This window comes from Punctularia strigosozonata (assembly GCF_000264995.1).
Source record: "Punctularia strigosozonata HHB-11173 SS5 unplaced genomic scaffold PUNSTscaffold_7, whole genome shotgun sequence".
NCBI lineage: Eukaryota > Fungi > Basidiomycota > Agaricomycetes > Corticiales > Punctulariaceae > Punctularia > Punctularia strigosozonata.
In genome coordinates, this window is record NW_006767439.1 from 509,063 (window position 1) to 531,549 (window position 22,487).

A 22,487-nucleotide genomic window follows, 5' to 3' on the forward strand; every position below is an offset into this window, starting at 1 on the left:
GAGAGAGAGAGAGAGAGAGAGAGAGAGAGAGAGAGAGAGAGAGAGAGAGAGAGAGAGAGATGCTCTGCTCCCATGGCTCGATCTGACGCCCGCAATACGCCGGCGGACGAGGAAATCGCACAGCAGTTTGAACGGCTTCCAGTGATCTATTGATCAGCCACAGACCATACAACACGTTTAACAGCTCCTAGAACGGTCGCCTGGTGTGCTATATCTTCTCAGACAATTTCGATCATTGAAGCCCTCTGACCCTGCACGGTATCGCTGCTTTCGTCTAATCACTGATGGTGAACTAATGGCGCGGGCGTTAAACAGAGAGGCGGCGACGTCATAAGTAGCAACCCACGTAAACGGCATCATCGAGAGACCCGTGCTGCGCAACGGAGACGAGCGCCGGCTGGTGGTTGGCGGCGGAGTTGATGGTCGAGATCTTGTACACACCACCGGGGAGGCCCTTGTCAATAACCTGGGAGATGATACCGTTGGCATCGGCGGGGGCGTTTAAACCCTTGAAGTACGCGAAGCTTGCGGGATCAGTTGGCGCAGTCTGGTCAATCTTGTCGAGGTGCTCGATGACGATGTGGGAATGGCCGATAATGATACCCTGCGAGTTGACCTGCTGGGGAGCGGCAAAGTAGTTCTCCTGCGCGTTCACGAAGTTACCGGTTTGGAGGTTCTTGATCGCAAGCTGGACGGTGAACGGCGTGTTCGCCTTGATTGAGGTATTATCGAAGTTCTTGGGGAAAACGAACTTGGCCGACGGCATCGTCGTGTTGGGAGCGAGCTGACCCATAGGCGCAGGGTTGCAAGAACCGGTCGTGATCTGCTTGCCGTTTGTGATAGTTTGGCCGGCGCAGAAGCTAAAACACAATGTTAGTAGGTGAGGACGATGATTTGGACGGAGCGACTTGCTTGATGAAATTGTTGGTCGACGTAAGCGACGCGACCTGACCGGCGGTGGGTACGTCTTGACCATCGTTCGCGAAGCCCGTAGCGATAACGGAGGGGTCGAGAGTCAACGAAGATTGAATATCGGTGCTGTTACTTCCGCTCTGTGTAACGTTAGGTCGCGAGTGATCATAAGGAGCGCGAGTTACTGACGGTGGCGGTAGCGGTGCTATTGGCGGTGTCCGTGGTGTTAGCAGCAGCAGTCGCGTTGCTCGCTGCTACGCTTGCGGCGGCCTAGATAGCCGATCAGTGTGATCCTTCCTTACTTTGGGGACACATACGGCGCTAGCTGTCGCAGCAGTGGCAGCAACAGAGGAGTTTGCGCCAGCCGCGTTGTCTACGCTGGCAGCGGAGGCGGTGGCAGCAGCCTACGATCTTATGTCAGTAATACAGCTTGAGATGACGTGAGAGAAACGTACCGAGCTGGCTATAGCGGTAGCAGCCGCCCCGCCGCTGCCCTGCTGGCCCTTGCCTTGACCACCCTGGTTTCCAAACCCGTGACGAAACCCTTGGTCACCGAAACGACCACGGCCGAAGGGACTCGGTCGGGCAGAGACGGAAATCGCCAAGGCAAGAACGGCAAGGAACGTGGCACGCATGATATTCAGTGATTGAGACGATGGAATGTTTCGACGGAGAGAATGATGTAAAGGTGGTGGCCAAACGAAAAATCAAAGGTCGCCGTCAAAGAAAGGTTGGTGAGACGATGCCTGATCGTGACCCAGAAGAGAACGTGAAGTTTGACCAAACCGGTGGAAGGTGGGGGAACAAGGATCCAGGAGGCGGCAAGCATTTTATATCCTCCTTGTAAGATGGTACAATTTCAGAGCGCCCAGATTGGTTTCCATCGCTTCGGTGAAAAGCAGGCTAGTCGTTGGCAACAGCCAGACGCACCCCGAGCGCATCATTGGACATCCAAGAAAACCCGCGACGAACAGCGCAGTGCGAAATAACCACAGGCACCAGGTGAATGAATAGCATCTGCTCCGAGTCCATCAAGCAACTTCCTATTATGGTAACCAATAGCAGTGGTGGGAAGATCGAGTGGTGAGGTAGAAATGACGGCAGTCTCTGCCGTGATGTTGCGGAATGAGCTTGAGGTATGCAAGGTCGGCGTAGCTGTATAGCGTACGTAGAGCGACAGGGGTGGATATTGAGCTTCATGTTTCCTTGCCGCTCCCTGCGCGACTGCATGAAAAATCAAGCCAGCATGATGTGGCAGCGTGCTGCGTGAGACGGATCCAACTCTGCGCGAGCACCGCATTCGGTTTCTTCCATCCAGTAGTTGGTATATATAGTCAGTTCATCCGATGTGATGAATATATGCGGTGCGGCGTCCAGAAAGACGATAAAACTGCCTTATTTGGTGTCTCAGGATAGCCCAGCGCGAGGTCAATCCATGTTGAACCACGTCTCGGGTGACGGGACTCGGAGACGAGTGCCTCGCCTGCGAGAGGGATTGTTACTGAAGCGCAGCATCAGGTCCACCTGGAGATACAGAGCTGCTGCTTTCAGAGTGGTGGCTGCGCCCCTTCACCATACTACTCGCACCGCCTAGAACGATATCCAGTTCCAGCAGTGTCGCCGTCGAATTCAACCGAACCAGCCCTTCTACACAGCCACCGAAGTCCCTTAACTACGACGAGAATGACCAGTTGCTTGGTCGTCTATCGATGGCATCGAAACGGCCTGGCCGCATGAAAATGGGGGGGCGGGGGGAGGGGGGCGCGACGCCGAATCAACAACGGCTGAGGCATCGGGCGTCGGAGAACAAAATGAAGGTCGCTGCCAGCGATAAGCGCCAAATTGACGGGAGAGCGTCGAGGATGATTGAGGCCCCAAGTTGGGATACGGCAGGAATCGACTCAGCAGCAGCATTGAGCAAAAGACCCAAACTTCCTCGGTGGAATCTGACGAATAGCGAGATGTGACCGCGAGTCTTTGCGCGCGGGCGTCATGCCAACAAAGCAGCGGCTCCAGAGAGGGGCTCATGGAAACCGAACCGATAGTTAGGTTGAATGCAAGTCATGTATCTGTCTTCGAAGAATACGTACTGCGGATATGCTGACGAGTTTGCTGCGTCTGGTCATGTGCGATCCCCTTCAAACGCGACCGAGCCAGTAGCTGCTGATGGATACTGTCCAGTGCGTGTGCATTGAGGTTGTAGCCGTCCCTGAGTCTGCAATCCCAGTGCGCCGCTGCTACGAGTGAAAGAATAGCCTGATGAGACATCCAATGGGCCTAACGGATCTAGATATGCCGATGTTAGGCACGTTTGCTCCGTCTTGCACGTCCGAGCCGGCACAGGCCTATTCCCATAAGGCAGGACCACAACTAAGGACGGGCATAGTGACAAGTGTGGACGAACCTAGGACGGCCAGTGTAGGTCAGGTGACGTCACAAACGCTTTTTGGCCGAAGTTCGCGTTTTTACAGTATACTACTTATACACACCAGCACGTAACATTTTCCTACTTAAATCTACGATCAAGGGAATGACGGCTCAGCATGGTAATACAGAATTTTGACGAAGGGGCTGCAGCATCGCATTCAAAGCCTTGACGTCCCGCTCTCCCCGGGGAGTGCATTCGTGAGACGCATAATACCGTCCCAACGAGCGTCCGTCGTCCACCCTATCGTCTTGTCTTCCTTCAAGGTGTATACACGCTTCAGATCGATGAATTCGGAGGACGCGTTGTCTTCTTCCAAAATCCGGACCTGCTCCGCGATGCCGTCCAACCATGCCTTTGCGACGTCTGCTTGTGAACCCTTCAACGATGGCAGACGGAGCGCCCATAAGGATCGGTCCGTGCCATGAGTAACGTACCCTATTTTTGGGCACATTTCAGTGGATCAATTGTAGGACAGCCGCCAGGCACGCACCAAACGGTCGTAGCTGCTCCGGAGTCCATCGAATCTCGTAACGCAAAACGGGAAAACCGGACTTCGCCAAATCTCTGTGGAGCAACCGTACGGGCAGATGCACCTGGCCTTCGCTCAACATCTCCCCGAACAGCTTCTGCAACTCTTCGACGTCCGTCCCTTCGTGAGGAGGCCATTTGTCGTACAGCGCGAGCAGCTTGTGCACCAGATCCGCCGGGTAGTACCTTTCCAGGTTCGTGTGTATATCCGCAGGGGTATGAATGGGATGCGCGATGGAGTAGAGGTACCATTCTTCCGTCAGATCGCCGACGACGATGCTACGAACGCCCTTTGCCCTCAAAGCTCGAGCGAAGTCACCGCTCCGCTGCCATGTCATTGAGTCTGGGCTGACAGGGAGCCAACCACCGTCAAGGGCACCTCGGAACGTGCCATGAACACCTAGGTTTTCGATAGCGTGAGCAATCGACGCCCAGGGCACTCGTCTAGCGTCGCGGAGAACTGATAAGACGCCCGACGCGTCCGGATCAAGACCCAAGGCAGAGCAGAGCGCGCGGAATTGCGGCCTGAGCTCCCGAAGCGATTTCGGCGTGTTGCTGCGAGCAGCGGAGATGAGACCAACAATCGTTCGATGGATAAAGCGGGGCTTACACTATACCGTTCGACTGCAAGATCGCGGAATGGATAGGGGAGGGTACGCCCTCAGGAAGATGGGATATGTGGTGTAGGATCTGATGGACGGAATGTGCACCTGGTCGTACATCAGCATACACGCGATGTTAAAAAGCACAGTCTGATTACCAGCTGATAGCCCTGAGAGCTGAATATCATTTGGGTTGCCTGTAGATATTCATTAGTCGCTGGCGAGACGTTCAAGACCATTGACGATGTATACACTCACCTCCGAACGAAGCAATGTTATCTTTGACCCAAAGTAAACCCAGCCATTGGTCTTTGAACCCGTAGTTTCCATCCACTTTAGGCTCATCACTAGCGAGGAACCCGAATGCAGAAAGCCTATAGCCAATATTCACCCAGATTTCTGAACGTGTTTCAGTAATGTACTGAGCCTGCGCGCTGAGGCCGTGCGGAGAACCGAATTGCAGGAAACTGATGGAATACGGTCAGCAAACGAAACGCAAGCGCCCGATAAGAGGTATGCATACCCTCCGTGGATGTAGACTTTCACCGGAAAGCCCGTTTTCTCGGGGAATGATGATGGGACGACGACATTCACGAACAGCCTGATAATGATGTCCAGGTGCGGCCCTGCCATATGCAGGAATTTACTTGCGGATTCTCTGTGGGCTTTCCAAGCCCGACTTTATCCTCATACGGCACTCCTACAAGCAGGATAATGTCAGAGACGTATGCCGCGTGATATATGAAGGATCGCACCAGCTGCTTGACCGTCATTCTTCGGTTGAGCACCATCTTATGGGGTCCATCAGACTTATCATCGGGCCAGGTTCCATAAAACCCTTACATGCGCTTTCAAGGAGGTATTCTTTATCCTCGTACTTGTAGTCCGGGGGAAGCGGGACCGGATCACTGAACCTCTCCGGAGGTAAAGCAAACGGGATCTCTAAGCCAGGTAAGCAAGATCTAGCACAGCAGACCATCGTGAACACGTACCGAGAAATACAGCCGGCCCCCCGTTGGCGCGACCGCCTGTAACAGGACCGTATCGCGTCTGCACTGTTACTCGCGCGGGGTTCTTCGCAAGCTCATCCTGAAGATGAGATCGAGGGCCCGTCATGGCGGTTTATCGCTTATCTTCAGAGTCGCAAGGCACCGAGATAGAATCAAATGCGCTGCTGCACGTCCAAGTTAGAATAAACAGAGGGCACGGCGCGCAAGGCGAATAGTGCTGTGTCGTAGAGGTCGACTGTCCAGACTCCAGGGGGGGCTCAGAATAGGTTCCTAGAGTACAAGGTCCATGCGCCGGCGGACATGCTACTTGCGATAGTGGGATATCTTGTTCTCATTCTCCGTTCACATGGCGAGAGTATGGGAGAAGCCATTGCCGTTGGCCCGTTCAGCGCCAACTCACGTGAACGAATGAGAACCACGACACGGCAAGAATGCCGACTGCGTACTTGCAGTTGCTTCCAGTCATTCTTAGGATGGTAACAATAGCATGAGACAACGCGTTGCAGTGATGAAGCCGTCATGAATCAACTGGTAGCATAAATTAGGCAGAGCAGAGTACATGTCACTACCGCTGCGACGCGTCGTCCGGCTGCGGCGGTTTCTTGGCCTTGTGAGCATCGGAGAACGCTTGCATGCATTTACCCATCCATGTGAGTTGATCGGCCTCGTTCTCCAAGGTGATATAGAGCGGGGAGTGCGTTGCTAGCTGATGTGCGGTTTGTCGCTTTGCGAGGAGGGCTTTCTTCATCTGTTGCTCCTTAAGGTAGTATGTCTTGATCGTTTCCTCCCTTTCCTTTATGGCGTTCTCGACTTCTTGTAGGTGTGCCTCTGCCTCCACAAGTTGCGCTAGCTCGCATAGCTCCTTCTTTGGCATACGGAGATTTTTGAAGTACTCGAGTTGTTGGATGCGGGAGTGCGCCTTCGCTAGCTGCTCCTGTAGAAATATAGCTTGGCTGACGAGTGAAGCCCTTTGATATTCGGGTGGTGCTTCTGATCCCGACACGGATTCGGCGGTGAAATCTGGAGGCGACGGTCAGATCTGCAGCTATGTATTGATGAATCGTTGTGTTCACCATCCACTCTCTGATTGCCATCGCGACTGAGTTCCCGACGATGGTCATGGAGGCTCGAGTGTTTTGTACGAGGGTGTTCTTCGGAACTTCTTCGTGCCTTGCGATCCGTCCGATTGCCCGAGTCGCGCGGGGGAGTCTTTGCCTGTGGCGGCGGAGAGATGCCTGCATCGCGTAGAAGTTCGGAAGACCCTGCGCAGTCCGCGTCGTCGGTTGTAAGATTGAGGTACTGAATGTAGACCCGTGATCCATTCCCTTGATGACGGACCACGTCGGCCTGCCTGACCGCCTGAGGATCATGAGGGCGGGGCTTTCGTCGAACTTCAAAATAGGGGCGCGTTCGATATTGGGAGCGGTTGTTCTCATCTTCGAAAGACACTGTAAAATCGTAAGCGACAACACCTAGTAGGGGACGAAGACGCGCACTCGCGGCGAGGGACTATGAGGCTAATATGAGGGTGTTTATCGGGGATGTCCTGTGCAGAAATAGAGAGTGATTCTCCCCATTATTTGCCACATTTTATAGGTCGTCGAGGGGGTCGAGCGGAAGAGGGCGAAAGCTGGCGGAAGGCGGATGTAGCGGAGCAAGTCCCGATTTGGCAATCCGAGGCGGCATCGGCACACACGTGAGCCGGGGGAACGCGTCGGCCATTCAGTGCTGACATATTTTACGGCTCTCCGTCCGCTCTCCTTCCTGTTCTTCTGTCCTCTCCATTCACCATGCCTGTAAGTTATGCGCTTGCTGCTTCGCAGCTTTGTGTTAATGTTGTTCTCTCTAGCGTCAATCCCGCTCCCGCGCTGCACCCGCACCCTCCCGGTCCGCTCCTGCGCAGACTCGTAGCGCAACCACTGCCGCTGCCCCGTCTTCATATGGCCAGCACCCGACTCCCCATGCACCGGCACCCCCCGCGGCGGCTCACCAGCCTGCGACTCAATCTAAGGAGCCGGGTATGCTCGCGCAGATGGCTGCTACCGCAGGTTCCGTCGCGGTAGGGTCTACCATCGGCCACGGCATCTCCAGCCTTCTGTTCGGTGGCAGCTCGGCGCGTAACCCCGACCCTGCCGACACACCTCTGGCGCAACAGGCCGCTGCTACCCCTGTCAACCACCAACAGACTGCCGGCGTGAGCTGCGAGGCGCAGGCGAAGGGTTCGTACGGCTTCTGTCTTCGATGACCGTTAGCTCATGCAGATCTTTTCATAGAGTTCACGAAGTGCCTGGAGAAGGCTGACCTCCCCTCTTGCACCTGGTACTTGGAGCAGCTCAAGGCTGTCAGTCCTCCGTCTTTCGAACACTGTTCGCCCAAACTGACTTGTGCTTTCGTAGTGCCAGGCCGCTGCTGCACCGTATTAGGTAGTCAAAAGGGATGGTGTACTCGTGTTTTCTCGTAGATGTTCTTGGTATTCAAGTTTTATCTGCTTCGTGTTACTGCTTCATGGCCTCCATTCAGACATGAGACCCAATGAGGTTTAGCTTATTTCGTGACGTCTGGAGTGTGTGATCCGAAAGTTTCGAAGGCATGAGGTCCCAAAGCTTGCGCCACCACAGACATGACGTTCTCATATTAATAATATCGAGCCTTCTTCATCGAGTCCTGCAGTTCCAGGGATTTGATGCACTCCGCTAGCGCCGTTGGTTTGCGCATTTCCTCTACGGTTGGGTAGTCATTTCCCGGGATATAGCCGCCTCGTGTTTTGAACTGCCTGACCAGTGCCCCCTAAGCTTCACGAGTTTCTGCTTTGCTTTCCCCCCTCTCCACGTCTCCGCATCCAAATAACTGGGCTGGGGAACTGAAACCACTGTCCCCGACGTTCTGTTGAATAAGGAGCAAGGACTAGCTTGAAAGAAGAGCTGTGGGCATCTCCCGCGATGAAGTTTGCAAGGTATGTGATGCGAATGGTTGTCCGGCACGGCCATACTCGTGGTACTGACTGTGTACCATATAACTCAGATATCTGGAAGAAACACAGACGCCTGAATGGAAGAAAGCGTATATGTGTGTATCCTTCATTGCCCGTCATCGTGGCGCTGGCTGCATCTGCTCATACTCACTCCTCCAGCGACTACCGCGGTCTCAAGAAACGCATCACTGCTATTCGTCGTGAACAAGAAGGATCTGAAGGCCAAGGTAGCTCTGGAGAAGACCCATTGCTGTCTCACAACCCCTCTCGAGCTCCAAGCCCATCAACAAGACGCACATCTACCTCGGATCGTCCACGGCCGTCCTTGGGCTCACAAGCAACCAGTGACCTCGCCGGGCCTTCCAAGTCCAACCTTAGACGCAGTCGTAGCTTCAGCTCCGACGAAGAGGAAAACAGACAGCCTTCTGGAGAGTTCAAAGCTTCAGGTTCAGTTTTGTCCGTCGACGATGATGATGAACGAGCGACCGCAGGTCCTGACGCCTCTACCTCCCTCCGCTCCCCACCAATCGACCGCGTTGTCGAAACAGACACGGCTGGGGATGGCGGGCCGTACGCGCCAAACACGCAGGGCATGCCCATACTTGCGGAGATAGCGACCGGCCATCAATCACAAGCCGTGGATCCTCAGGCTGGTGCATATGCAAACGAGGATGTAAGCGCCCCGCGCCAGAGTGTTGAGAGCCTCGCGTCCCGCCTCCGAAGGTCGTTGACTTCGCCTGTGCTTGTCTCTTCCCCCTCCGATCTTCCGTCTGCTCCACTCGGTGATAGATCTCGGCAGCGAGGTCGTAGTGGGACTCTAATGAGCATTGCTCAGAGTTTCGCGGGTCTGCGTCAGCGACATCATACCAGCGCCATCAGCCCCTCGACCACCTCTAAAGCAGGTACGTGGTAGCATGGGTGGATGCACGATGGAGTCGAGGTGGATTTTGACTTGCCATATAGGTGACAATCCTCCGCAGCCTGGAACACTGGCTCGCCACGGTTCATGGTTCTCCTCGCGGACTGGTCACAGGGGTCATACATTTCAAATGCGCGATAATCGTGAGCATTATTGACTTCCTTTCATGAGGGCTATCGTCGCCCTGACTCTCCTGATCATGTCAGCCCCCATGATCACACTTAACGACATACTATCGAAGCTCACTCCGACGCAGAAGAAGTTTTTCGAGAAACTGGATGCGGAACTGAACAAAGTTGAGAGGTAAGCAGCCGATGCTCATTCTGAGGTTATCTGATATGCCCATGCCGTACAAGCTTCTATTTGGATCGCGAGAAGGAGTACATGGGCCGAAGCACTATGTTGAAGGAACAGCTGCAAGAGTTGAAGGACCATCGGCGACTCTTCTATGTAGGCATCCATTGACCGTTCTTGTGGGTCACATTTGATGCTTTCACAGGAAGCACATCCTATCGATAACCGTCCATGGACCGAACGGCTTGTACCATTAGTCTCCGTCGCGTCGCGGGTCAAATCAGCGCCGGCCGCAACCGGACGAAGCCTACGTGATTCAGCCGGGCGGGCTGTGCGGGCTCGTAAGGCGCGCATGAAAGCCAAGAGACCGAGTTCCAGCTCCGAAGGGAGCCCAGCAAGTCCCCCGGAGCTTACCGATGGAGATCGCGCTGAGGAGCAAGAGGGCGACGGAACCGGATCACAGTCGACCAGCCGGCTAGGCGATACCCTCAAGACCACAGTGCAAGACATCGCAGATGTCAAAGCGTCATTCAAGAGGCATTCAGCTCTGAGCAAGAAGCCCAAGTATGATCCTGATTACTACAAGGAAGCCCAGAAGAAGTTAAAAAAAGCTGTACTTGAGCACTACCGGTAAGTCCTCTCTTCAGCTCTCGTTAATGCATATGACTCACAGTGCATGTGATACAGTGCACTTGAGATGTTGAACGACTACCGGGTAAGCTCCTAGATATATTTATTAGATGGATATATGCTAATTACATTATACAGATCCTCAATCTCACCGGATTCCGGAAGGCGTTAAAGAAATTCGAGAAAGTATCCCGAATACGAGCACAAGATGTGTATCTAAAGGAGAAGGTGAGGCGCTAGTTCACTACTTCGCTGCTCAGCTCTGAAACAGCAAGTGTGTAGGTAGACCCCAGCGCTTTTGCCTCTGGAGATGCGATCACTGCCATGATGAAGGAGATGGAGGATCTTTTCGCAGCTCGCTTCGGTGCGTATGGTATTCAGCCTGCCGTCACATGATACTGAATATCATATTACCTTTCGTAGCTCGCGGCGACAAGAAGAAAGCAATGAATAGGCTTCGTGGCGCCGGCTGGAGAACAAACAAGACTCACCACTTCAGCACTTGGCGTTCCGGATTCATGCTCGGGTTGGCAGTTCACGCACTTGTATCTGGGATATACCAAAGTAAGACTGCTCATCACGTCGCTGGCTGGCATAATCCGATGTATTTGTGCATCAGGCTATCAGTCGGATACCCGGGCCGCTATACCCGCGTGGCCAGCCCTTCTGTACACCTATGGAACGCTTCTGCTGCCTACTGTCTTCGTCTGCATGGTGGCGCTTAATGTTGCAGCATGGGCAAACTCGAGAATCAACTACGTTTTCATCTTCGGTAATCCTGTATTCCCATTCCTCCTCCTAACGACATGGACTAATGTGTCTTTCAGAGCTGGACGTTCGCACAAAGATGGATCATCGCGAGGTCTTCGAGGTACAATATCTATCAGTTGTCCGTCATGGTTGATCGCTGACGGCAGGTCAGCTGCCTTGTTTTTTCCTTGCCACTCTATGTTACGCATTCTGGCTCTCATTCGCTAGGATTGGCGAGCATACTGTGAACCCCACCACTTGGCCCGCGCTTTGGCTCCTTCTCGTCGCGGTCTTGACATTCAACCCTTTACCACTCTTCGGCAGAAGTGCTCGTTGGTGGTTCCTCAGAATCATGGGCCACCTCTTAGCTCCCGGGACAAAGAGAGTCGAGGTATGTAACGAAATCGAAGCACAGGGATAATGCTTACTGAAAACGGCTAGTTCTCTGATTTCTGGATGGGGTAAGTGCTCGTATGATGACATTTTCTTCGCTATGGATTACTGATTCGATCACAGTGACCAGTTTTGCAGTCTGTCCTTTAGCTTGGCCAATCTATATTTCATCGGCTGTTGGTATCATCGCGGATGGGGCCCAGAATGGAGAACTTGTATGGCGTACAAAACGACTGCATCTTGGGTTGTCCCAATGATGTTAGCATCGCTTCCTCTTCTGTCACGTCTGATACAGAGTATCAAACGATGGGTCGACTCTCGGCTCTTAACCCATCTTATCAACGTGCGTCTCTCGCCTTTCTTAGACTTACTTCCTATTGACACCATACTTGCAGGCAGGCAAGTATGGTGCCGGTATAGTCGCATTTGGATGCTACTACAATTGGAGGCACCACGGTAGGTTGATATCCCTGGCCGTTGCGCGAAGCGCTAATGGTCCGATCATCAGGGACCGTGCACGATGGAAGTTTTGGGGTATATATATCATTCATGACAGTCAACGCTCTTTACGCTGGTTCATGGGTGAGCAAAGAACTTGATTCATGACACCTTGTCTTGACCATGGGTTCAGGATCTCTTGATGGATTGGTCATTGTTACGACCTCATACACGGTATCGCTTCCTGAGGCCCGAGCTATTGTGGCCCCATCGGATACCGGTTTGTAGAGTTCGTTGTCCTAAAAGTACAGATGCTGATCAGTCATTACCAGTTTTATTACCTTGCTATAGTAAGAGAATCGCAGCGAATGTTGTACAACTGCTGATTGCTTCCAGGTTACCAATATTCTAGGTCGGTTTATATGGTAGGTGGCTCATCCAAGACCACGACCGCACATGGGCTCTGACATGATGCCATCTCCCTAGGCTTTTCTACCTCTCGTCCGACGGCCCGAACTTCATGCTGCGGACCTTCATTGCGGCAATCGTGGAGATTTTCCGTCGATGGCAATGGAACTTCTGTATGCTTGAAGGCCCTCCCGTCTAGCCACAACTAACACTGTCATCACCAGATCGGCTGGAGAACGAACACCTTGGCAACATGGATCAATATCGAGTCACTAGAGAAGTTCCGCTGCCGTACCGCATCGAAGACATGGGTCACGAATCAGATGGAGACGAGGATGACGAAAAGACGCGCAGGATGTGGCGGAGGCGCTCACGGTCGATGAACCGTTCTGCTGTCGTCAACGACGAGGCGTGATGCAGACGTTGATCATGGCCTCTTCCTTTTATGCATATCCTAGCTCCTCTCGATCTCTCACTCACTAAACCCGCCCTTCTCGCTCGCTGAACATGGGCGATTCGCGCCAGTTTAACGTTATGTGGCCTCTGCTTTGACTTCTCTGATTCTCTTGTTTTCCTGCTGTGCAGGGATGTCTGTACCATCCAGCCATGGTGGTGCCTCGGAACTACCATATCATAGTAGACTATACCTAGTATCATATTATACCATAACACTTTCCCATGCTATTCATTGTGATCCTGTGCGGCACATATATCCGACAATCCAGGATCAAGGCGCCGAGGTAAGGAAACGAGCAATTCGGAAGTATAAAACAGGACTACTTCATGGAATTGGCGATCGCATCCAATTCTCGCGATATTACGGAGTTCGGAGCACTCTTGCGCAGTTGTCTATGCACATGGACCGGCTGGTCAGAATATATGCACCAGATCGCGACGTCGAACAATACGCACTCCAGTTTCAGTTTATCATTGCGCTCCTTGCACTCCTTGCCAGCTGCACGCCAATCTCCGCATTCGATATATAAATCTACGCGTTTGTTGGATTCGCAACGCGCGACGTAAGTAGCTGCTTCCCTTGGGTGACCTTTCTCCAATAGATGCCGGACGAACGGTTCGTATCCGATAGGACTCCGCTTTGACTTGGCAAACGTCTCCAAACCATCCCAGTCGCTTAGGGCTGTCAACGCCTGCAGCTTGACATACCAGAATCTGTACATCCGTCATTGGCATACTGCACGGGCTGACCTGAGACAACGCTTACCGCTTGTCAGGCACCTTGAAGTCGGACTTGAGCTTGTCAGCTTTCTTCGGATAACCGTTGAGCAGGCATGCTCTGATGGTTTCGTTCACGCTCGTCCCGAACGCAGCAATTTTGCCATCGGACTCCTTCTCCAGTTGTTGCTGCGCAGCGAGCAAACGCACATTTTCATCCATCATCTGTGAACTGATGAATTCACACTCAGGGCACATGTTTGTAAGTGCACCGCACCTTCGCCTCAAAGGACCGATCCTTATCCTCCGAGAAGAATTTCTGGGCAGCTTTGATGCACGAGATCTTTGCAAATGGATCCTATCGTCCTGATGTTTGTTATAGATTCTCAGCAGTGCATGCGCGGAAACTTACGGATACGGCAGCTGCCTCCTCAAGGGAGAGGACGGCACTCTCCACACGACGATCATCGGAATAGTAGAAATCCCGCAACATCTCCCGATTCTGTTGGCGCGCGTAGACCTGCAACAATTTGTTGGCCGGTGCGAGTCGTTCTCCGCCATCCTCGATTAGTCGGAAGAACGACCCGAGCGGCAATCGCTTGTGTAGATGCAGCAAGACATGATAAACTGGAGGTTAACAAAGCCCTTGAGCGAACCCATGAGATCGATAATGAGCAGGTCATACCTAAGTCGGTGTCGCCACTGTCAACGGCTTTTGCCAGCGCGAGTCGATCTTCCTTCATGCTGAGCAGTAGCGGAACTTGATCCGACGCTCTCGGTTCATAGTCAAGGAGCTACCCATGAGTTTGAATGTCGATAGTCTGAGTGGACAAACAATAGGGAATTACCTTCGTCGCAAGGCCAGCACGGCCTACCTCCCAAGCTCGTTTGGCGATTTCGGCGTAGTTCGCGGATCCACCACCAAGCTCACGGAATTTCTTGACGATCAACGCACAAACCTCATCATCGGTCGTTCCACCCTCAGTGTCTCCTGCTGAAGGTTTGGCACGGGCAATCTTAGCGCATGCCCAGTGACGCAAGACCGTGTCGGGCTTCAGTGAGAGGTAATTGGATATCCGCAACGCGAGAAGGTGAAGGTTGCGAGCCGTCAGGCGTGAAATCAAATGAGATGGAGAAGCAAGAGTATATCTGATGACCATGAGCCATGAGGAATGCTTGTAGTTAGGATTAACGACCCACTCGGCGTAAGTGATAGGGATGCCGATTTCATGGAACCTGACGGCGTTTAGGACTTTCAGAGTCTGACCCATGTTCACGAAGTCGGTCGGATCATAGAGATCGAGGAAACCTCGCCCAAACTTGGCTGCCTGTCTATGTCAGTAAGGAAAAGTCGAGTCCTGATCATACTAACGGTATGACTTACACTCAACAGCTTCCGTTGCCATTGGGGCTCCCATTCGCGACCAGCGGCATCAATGCAATCATTAACGGCGGCGGCAAGCTCCGGTCTGATACTTCGGATGCTGTCGTCCGCTTTGGGTGACCGACGGGCGAAGCTCTCCCAAGCATCGTACAGTATGGCAGCAGGCGAGGTTGACCCAGGTCGGAAGATAGACAGGGTAGATGCTGGGGTTCAATGTCAGAGCGCAAAACGGCACGGTGAGATGTCCCTTACAAGGAACCTTCTCCACGAAGTCGCAGGAGTCAGGGCCTATGATGCGAACACCATCCGGTTCAGTAATGGCGAATGTTGGTCCAGAGTAGTAGTAACTGCCAAGTGAAGGTCAGATAGCTAGTCTCCAATGCCATGTCGTCGACACTGACCGTAGTGTGTCGCCAAACGGCCCCACAAGGACAGCCATGACATCCCACGTAACCAGTATCGCATCGTTACCACACCATTCTACTTGTCTAACATCGTTCGCCGAGCTAACGGTGTTCACATCGAATTCTGCCAGATTACGTTGGAGGTCGCTGGAGACTACCCAAAGGGTGCCTGAGGATGTAAGGAGGGCAAGGGATTTCCCATTCGGCGATGGCGCGATATGCGAGAACGGACCGCGTCCAAGGCGCTGATCGGTGCTGGACAAAGTGTCTACGGAGATGATGGTGGTGTCCACAGAGAGAAGAACTTCGGCATATCGAGATATGGCGAGGTCGGGAGGTATAACAGACCAGGTATGAGGCGGCTGAGAAAGACCTGGGGGTGATGTGAGGTGTTGTTAGGAGCTAGGCCGTCGTTGTAGCTGACCTGGATTGGCGAGACTCAAAGGCTTTGCCCCTTCCCAGCCCTTGACCTCCATAAAGGTCAGTGACCCCGTCATAGCGACCATGCCACCTTCATATATCCGAGCGTCGACGATACCCGCGTCTGCAGCCTCTGATCCCAAGGAAAACTGAGTGAATGCGCCTTGAAGGTCGTATATCCGGTAAACTCCTTCGTCGTTGAGCACGACAAGTCTTTCATCCTGAGCCCACCCAAAGCGAACAATCTTGGCTTGATCCCACTGTTGGTATCGAGTCAGAAAGCCATTTATATCAAAGAGCAGGATATGATCCACACTGAAGATTGCCAGACCCTCTCCTGCCGGAGAATACACTTGGATCTGTCCCCTGGCATAAATCGTGGCTGAGTTGCTCAACTGTATCACTTTCGATGTATCGCGTAGTAGTGCTGAACGTAATTTGTGTCATCTGACTGATACACGCAAGAGAAGGCTCAAGGTATTCACCAAGAGGGCCGCCATACCGACAACCGGCCACAATATGATCGCTCAGGTTGGGCAGCTGTCTTGCGATGGAGTAAACCTCCTGTCGCCTATAGAAGACTTTGCCATCCTGCATGGCCTCCCATGTTGTGGTTGGATGATCTGCCATGATCCCAAGCAGTCACTAGTAACGGCACGGCCAGGATCTGTGTTGCACCGCTCAAATTCGGACTGAGAGCGCGCGAGACTGGGAGCGGCGAACACGGCATTGATTCACGTGATCGCTCCGGGTGAACGGAGCGGTAGCCGTAGATGCCGCCTTCATCTGGGTAGGTAGGTAGGATCATCGGTGATCATGAAGGTGTGGCATCGCAGGTGGTTCTGACTCACCACACGTTTTCACCTAGGTTCCCTCCTACCCATCGAATTCAAAAGTATGGTGCAGTGAGCAGCATGAACTCCAACAAACTGGATACGGTACGGTCTGAACGTGACACACGCGATGCGCACGACCACCTCGTCCGTCCACGCAACCAGCGCGGTGACCATCTATTCCAGCAGGTTGCCATATTGCAGCATGTGAGGAATGGAGGAACATGGCAGAGGCGGAGAGAGAAGCAACCCAGCGACCGAATTTGCTTTCACCAACTTACTCCGCCTTGTCTAGGGGCGCTTCGAGTAACGGAGCGAATATCAACTATCTCCTGTAGTACAAATATGTGTGTAGCACAAGCGACGCTCATGCCTGACACACTACCATACAATGTGGAGGGCCGCATCTCGCTGTCAAACCAACTGAACATGCCGCTGTCTGGGTGGGTTCCGACCAACATCAAGCACTTACAACCTTGTCCTCCTTACGCACTAGGCAACGAGCGGATCATAGATGCTACCTGCGGTGAGCGCGGTTCAATCCTACATCCGAAAGGTTTGGGATAGCTATATGGTACACGTCCGAAATCAGTATCCCTATACATCGTCATTGGCAGAGAAAAGAATGCATACCTCAGGAAACCGGTTGTGTACTCGTCCGAGGGCTCATGATTATTTCCATCCTTGTCGACAGACTTCTCAATTTTAAAACAAGCCAATGCAACTGCCATGAAAATGTAGAGCGAGTCTAAAGCGAAGAATCTTCCAGGACACATCCGTCTAAAACGCCTGATTAATACATCAAGACGCCCACACACATGGTAGATCAGAGCACCTGCCCCAGCCGAATGCCGCATCAGGATCTGGGTTGGGAGATGGTCCCATGAAACGGTCTGGGTTGAATGAGAACGGGTCCGGATATATCGTCTCGTCGTGCAATATAGCCCTGTCGATCCCTTAAATATCCGTAACACGGTTGATGTCCCGGAATCTCACCAGTTGTTCGCACTAACAATAGACCCTTTGGGGATGCGATAACCGAAGGCAACGTCGTCCTCGACGACGCGATGAGGGACGCCTGTGAGGATGCGTCAAGACTTGATTCTGTACCTGGGTACGACTACGTACCTAACGGGACAGCAGGGTTCCAACGCAAGCATTCTTTGACGATCGCACGCAGGTAGGGTATTTCATCGGAGAAGTCAGGAAGCCGATCCTCCTTCACTACGGCGCAAATATCCTCGTACGCCCTTTCTTGAATTGCGGGAAACAGCGTCATGGCAAGGTAGAATGAACACAGTGTTGACAAGCTCTGAATATCGCAATGAGTACAATCTGTGACGAAGGATGCGTTCACCAGAAATCTTCACCGTGTCAGCCCCTGCCCCGTACAAGACAGCGGTGCTACATTTCAGCGTCATTTCTGTCTCTTCTCGGTCCTGTCTCTCTTGCGCATCGTCCATATCTGAATATAACTGCTGTGTTATGCATTCGTCTGCAGTGCCCTGTTTCTCGGCATCAAGCAAGTTCAATGGTCCACGTGTCACGATGCGCACTTGCATCTTCACATATTCAACCGGCTCGTGGAGTAGCCTCTGGCCATCCTCGTACCAATGATGCGCCTTACGCTTAAAACCTGCTCCGGGGAACCATGACGGAACAAAACGGACTAGTGGCAAGTAATTGGATGTCATCAGCAGAGATATTGTAACCAATGGGCAAACCTACGCAGGGGAAGCGCATCCACTAGATACTGGCCCGTATTGAGGGACTCGTTCGCATATCTATTGATCAGCTCCGCAAGTTCAATCCACCTGTCGCCCTTCGATTCTACACGAATGCTGTATGTCACATCGAGAATATTCGCTCCAATCGCGCTCGAAAGAGCATCATACAATGAGATGAATAGTGGCACAGAAAGACACAGGTCACGTACGTGCGGCTTCTGTCCCAGAAGTCACCCGGATCGTCGAGTAGTGACTGCACAAGGGCGTGGGAAGCTTGCTCCTGTTTTCGGCGCCATTGTTTGGTCTTCTCCGCGCCGAGAGTGTGGTGAATTTGGGCTCTGCACGCCTTCCATCGTGGATTGCAAGGCATCAATGCTACGTTCCAATTGGCCCAGCCTGCACTACACATCATGTGAATCAATGGTCTTCGACACCGCGTAGATATCAACATACAGCTCTCCGATCATCATCAACACCGGCCTACGGATTTATGATTCATCACGAGCGCCGAATAAAATCCTGAGTACGAACCGGTCCGAGTAAATTGCAGACTTCTTCACGAACAACTCCGAAGCAGCGCGTGCAGTATTAACTACAATGAAATTGGTGTTGAGTGCCCTCAAGTAGATGAGGTCGGAACCTAACGATTCGCAAATGATGAGCGAGTGAGTGACAAGCTGGGAAATCGAAACAACCGTATTCTTGACCCCATTCGCGGTATTTGACCCAAGGGAGCTCTTTGGGGACATCAAAGAGATTGTTGACAAGAGGTAGACCTGTCGGCCCCGGTGGTAGAGGAAGCGAATGTTTTCTGACGAGACGGAAGAGCAGCGCGGAAAAAATTAAGAGCACGGAAGCTGTAGCGATTGCCTTCACGCCGTTTTCCATTGTCAACGATCCAAGACCAGAACAGGTTATCGGTACAGCTCCGTACGATCCACATCTATCGAGGTCACTATATAGCTCGGAGATAAGTAGATTTCCGCCCACGAATATGGAGCTGATGAGCACGTTACATGGGAGCAACATCGATTCCTATTATCAAATTGGCTGACGTCCGTCCAATGAACCTATGTAAAGGCGGGGCGCGGGTAAAGGTTTGTCGTAAATAACTCGAGCTTGGGCCCATGGCATGTCTCGCCGCTGCTTCCCTGCCTCTTTTAGGACAGAAAGGTACACAAGGAAGAGCACCTGTGCATCCAGAAGGTACCTAATCAGTTGGCCTCCGCATTCACGGTTTCTTGTTTGATGGGCGAGGGAACCAGAAACACGCCAAACCCCAGTTGACGCACTGCAATGGACGGACTAGAACAGTACTCTTCACAGGCGTTTCGTAATTGGCTGGCTCACACATCATCTCCTGCATCGATCCATGCACCTGCGCCTATGTGTCTTGCATCGATGGAACAGGCCTCCACGATACGCACGCACGGAGGGGTGAGAGGGCTGCGGCAGGATCTGATGCGTCAAGGAAATAGCGAAACTGAAGTCGGTCACTCGTTTGGCTTCTTTGTATTTGCGCTTGAATTTTCTCTCCTTGGAGTCCGCATCCCGTTTCGGGTCCCTACGCCGACCTCGTTCGAACCTGATGCCCCGCTCTTTGTCGCAGCAATGCCGATGACCGCCACGTCCGTCGAAGTGGATGTGGACATGGGCATCGTATTCCATACCATACCATACCTCACGGTCAGAACGTTTGGCTTTCTGTTCGCGACGTGACCGCCGGTCACGTTTTTCGAGGTGCGTGCCAGTGCATTGTATGGACGATTGTCGGGGGTGTAGTGGCATGCTCGATCGTCAACCGGTACACATCAGGAAAAACCGGATTTGCTAAAAGCCTCCTAAAAGGTACTAAAACGTGCTTATTTAGTAGCTTTAGAGGGTTTCGGTACCCAATAAGCGACTCTTTCGATAGTCCGATTTTTCCTGATGCAAGGCCTCGGCTGCAGGATCACAACAGTTAGTTCAGACGTCATTACCAAAGGAACAAATCTTGCGGAAACTCACCAGCTTCGTTTAGGTGCTGGTCCCTTGAAACAACTCTTCCGTCTCTGCCGACGATGCACTCTACGTGGTAGGGAGTGAATGGAGGAGACACATTGGCGGTGGCGGCGGTGGCGGCGTCGGCGAAGATGTCAACTGGTGTGCGGATGCTTTCCTCGAAAGAAGGAGGAGGGCCGTAATCGCCGGATTCGGAGGCATGATTCAAGTTCGACTCGCAGGATGAGCCAACCCGCGAGCTCGAGGATGTCTTGGATACCTCGGAGACTTCGTCCAAGCGGATCATCTCGGAAACAAGCTGAAGAGCGCGACTATCCATAACGATATCTATGTGCTGCGCGATCATATGCTGCGAGGCCGAAGTGGTTCGTCAGCTCCCGGCAAGGTTCGTGGACTGTATCCTTCCCAGCGTCATGTTGGTCAAGCATGTCGGAAAAAGCTGGACTACGAGCGAGAGCTGCGCCGAAGTCATATTGGGTATGTTGAAGTAGAAAGATCGCAGCCAGAGAGAAGGCGAAGCCGACGCAGCATCGTGGTACTACTTTACATACCATGTAGAGTACAACAGTACAAACACTTCATGTCAGTTACATCAGACACGCAACGAAAGCTAGCACTAGTGAAGGCAAACAATTGGGACTCATGTAATCCTGATAGTTCATTGGTCGTCTCCATGTCCTACAAACCCAGGGGTTGAAGCACTACATATCCTCCTAGGTCCATCCCAGCCCTCATCGCCATCCCCTCCAACGGCATGGTCATCGGTACTTCGCTCTTCATTCTCCCAAGCACGCATGTCCGAATGGTTGGTTCCCAACTCCTGAACCATTCCCCCTCCTTCGCGCCCTCTTCTCCACTGCCTCCTTCCACAGTCGTAGTTCGCCTGAGCGACCATACGCCCCTCGCTACGTCCCAGCGCCCCGCCCACTCCTTCGCGCCTGGCCATCCAATCCACGCCAACATCCCGACAGACCACCAATAAGCGCCGCCCAACCACCGCGAACTGATACTGTCCTGCCTGACGACGACCATATTGGACGCTTCAGGGAGAGGGACGAAGGTAACGGAGACGTCGCCAGTGTAGCCGGTGGCTAGGATAGAGGCGTGCACGGCGGTCGTGAGTCCAGGGATGTTCCACCCTCTCAGAATCTATCGACATCGTACATCAGCGCCGTGCAAGCGGGAAGAGGGAAATAGTGTACCTTCTTATATACGAATTCCTTGACACCTTTGCTGCTATTGCAGTACTCCTCACACGCCTCTCTAAGCCTCCTTGCCCAAACCTCCTCTCCCGTTTTCGACCCCTCCGCTTCCCACCGTACGCCGTGCTCATTTTCCGGTTCACTCCCATGTGACGACACGCTCCCTCTACTGACTCGCCCGTTCTCATCAACGAGCTGGGTTTCGCGGGTCAGGTTACCGCGATAAGTGGCAACAGATCCGGGCAGGACGCGGTGCGAGAGCCGCTCGAGGATATGCGGCGAGATGGAGATGAGGAAGTTGAAGTCTGTAACATGCTTGGTTTGAACGTTGGGTTCGCTCTCAGTCTTGCGATCCTTGCCACGTTGGCGCCGCGAAGCTGCGGTTACATTCGCGTCTTCGCCAGTAGCAGAGTCGGAGGATGAGTCGTCGTCTACCCTTGAACGAGGTCGACGAGGACGCCGGCCCCCGCTGTCCTCCTGAACGCTCCCAAAGTGAAGATGCACGTGGGTAGAAACGCTCGGTTCGGGCTGTTCCACGATCTCGCGTGAGCTTGACGTGCTATGCTTCCAGTTCGGGCCGTCCGATTCGATGTAGGTCTCGGTATGCGTTCCCTTGCAACGGAACACGAAGGTCGGCGGCGTTGAGCCGTGTTGCACTATGAATCGGCGCAAGGCTTCGGCTACATGATTGTCGTAAGGTGATCAGAGCAAAGATTGGGCGCACGTAGGGCAGAAACGTACCATCCTGATTAAGATGTTGATCCGTGGACACGATCTTTCCATCCTTGTTCACCGTGTACTCGGCATGGTACGGGGCGGATGCAGGAGCGTTGGCGACGAGGTCGTCGTCCAAATCGATCAACAGGTGTTCAGACGCTCTCCGAACAGATTCCTCAAACGAAGGTGGTGGGCCAACTGCCGGAGCAGTACTGATGTGGTTGGCACGGGACGATCCCGATGGCCCAGCGGCGGACGAACTCGAGGATGAGGAGGGAGTCTTGGAGTCTTCATCCAGAAGAATCATGATGGTATGGGGAGAGATATCCTTGACGAGAGAGGT

General features: G+C 53.0%; 7 protein-coding genes across 7 annotated transcripts in view; 1 reads left to right on the forward strand and 6 right to left on the reverse strand.

Annotated features, from left to right (window-relative positions):
• Positions 1-1,547, reverse strand: part of PUNSTDRAFT_126386 (uncharacterized protein) — a gene marked incomplete at both ends in the record, with an annotated part of 2,506 nt that extends 959 nt beyond the window's left edge. Inside the window, 5 exons of the mRNA XM_007384177.1 lie at positions 347-860; positions 889-1,052; positions 1,102-1,182; positions 1,230-1,316; positions 1,368-1,547. Of these exons, the coding sequence (XP_007384239.1) occupies positions 347-860; positions 889-1,052; positions 1,102-1,182; positions 1,230-1,316; positions 1,368-1,547 (1,026 nt within the window). The remainder of the gene's footprint in view (positions 1-346; positions 861-888; positions 1,053-1,101; positions 1,183-1,229; positions 1,317-1,367) is intronic.
• Positions 1,548-3,497: 1,950 nt separating this feature from the next.
• On the reverse strand, positions 3,498-5,586 carry PUNSTDRAFT_120698 (carboxylesterase; the record flags this gene model as incomplete). Its single annotated transcript, XM_007384178.1, has 10 exons — positions 3,498-3,775; positions 3,831-4,423; positions 4,479-4,578; positions 4,629-4,667; positions 4,729-4,937; positions 4,994-5,071; positions 5,122-5,170; positions 5,226-5,261; positions 5,314-5,412; positions 5,463-5,586. The coding sequence occupies 10 exons, from the start codon at positions 5,584-5,586 to the stop codon at positions 3,498-3,500; spliced, it is 1,605 nt and encodes a 534-aa protein (XP_007384240.1).
• A 452-nt stretch (positions 5,587-6,038) lies between these two features.
• Positions 6,039-6,928, reverse strand: PUNSTDRAFT_52723 (uncharacterized protein). The gene is made up of 3 exons (XM_007384179.1): positions 6,623-6,928; positions 6,554-6,563; positions 6,039-6,500 (listed from the first exon to the last, which is right to left on the reverse strand). Exons 1-3 carry the CDS (start codon positions 6,914-6,916, stop codon positions 6,046-6,048), a joined length of 759 nt encoding a protein of 252 aa, XP_007384241.1. The 5' UTR covers positions 6,917-6,928; the 3' UTR covers positions 6,039-6,045.
• A 572-nt stretch (positions 6,929-7,500) lies between these two features.
• Positions 7,501-7,903, forward strand: PUNSTDRAFT_68524 (uncharacterized protein; the record flags this gene model as incomplete). The annotated part of the gene is made up of 3 exons (XM_007384180.1): positions 7,501-7,699; positions 7,754-7,821; positions 7,877-7,903. The coding sequence occupies 3 exons, from the start codon at positions 7,501-7,503 to the stop codon at positions 7,901-7,903; spliced, it is 294 nt and encodes a 97-aa protein (XP_007384242.1).
• A 3,660-nt stretch (positions 7,904-11,563) lies between these two features.
• Positions 11,564-16,308, reverse strand: PUNSTDRAFT_103086 (vacuolar assembling/sorting protein VPS16). Its single transcript, XM_007384181.1, has 21 exons — positions 16,150-16,308; positions 15,979-16,091; positions 15,669-15,924; positions 15,242-15,617; positions 15,093-15,187; positions 14,841-15,043; positions 14,657-14,784; positions 14,305-14,605; positions 14,142-14,250; positions 13,869-14,083; positions 13,734-13,814; positions 13,506-13,681; positions 13,196-13,453; positions 12,508-13,132; positions 12,362-12,456; positions 12,272-12,300; positions 12,209-12,225; positions 12,069-12,156; positions 11,946-12,019; positions 11,833-11,893; positions 11,564-11,780 (listed from the first exon to the last, which is right to left on the reverse strand). Exons 1-14 carry the CDS (start codon positions 16,292-16,294, stop codon positions 13,060-13,062), a joined length of 2,529 nt encoding a protein of 842 aa, XP_007384243.1. The 5' UTR covers positions 16,295-16,308; the 3' UTR covers positions 11,564-11,780; positions 11,833-11,893; positions 11,946-12,019; positions 12,069-12,156; positions 12,209-12,225; positions 12,272-12,300; positions 12,362-12,456; positions 12,508-13,059.
• Positions 16,309-16,982: 674 nt separating this feature from the next.
• PUNSTDRAFT_68687 (cytochrome P450) lies at positions 16,983-19,112 on the reverse strand (the record flags this gene model as incomplete). The annotated part of the gene is made up of 10 exons (XM_007384182.1): positions 16,983-17,064; positions 17,131-17,277; positions 17,333-17,443; positions 17,494-17,575; positions 17,626-17,809; positions 17,868-18,166; positions 18,226-18,374; positions 18,434-18,649; positions 18,756-18,864; positions 18,917-19,112. The coding sequence occupies 10 exons, from the start codon at positions 19,110-19,112 to the stop codon at positions 16,983-16,985; spliced, it is 1,575 nt and encodes a 524-aa protein (XP_007384244.1).
• A 1,644-nt stretch (positions 19,113-20,756) lies between these two features.
• Positions 20,757-22,480, reverse strand: PUNSTDRAFT_120702 (uncharacterized protein). Its single transcript, XM_007384183.1, has 3 exons — positions 22,169-22,480; positions 21,428-22,107; positions 20,757-21,374 (listed from the first exon to the last, which is right to left on the reverse strand). The coding sequence occupies exons 1-3, from the start codon at positions 22,449-22,451 to the stop codon at positions 20,904-20,906; spliced, it is 1,434 nt and encodes a 477-aa protein (XP_007384245.1). The 5' UTR covers positions 22,452-22,480; the 3' UTR covers positions 20,757-20,903.
• Positions 22,481-22,487: the final 7 nt, after the last annotated feature.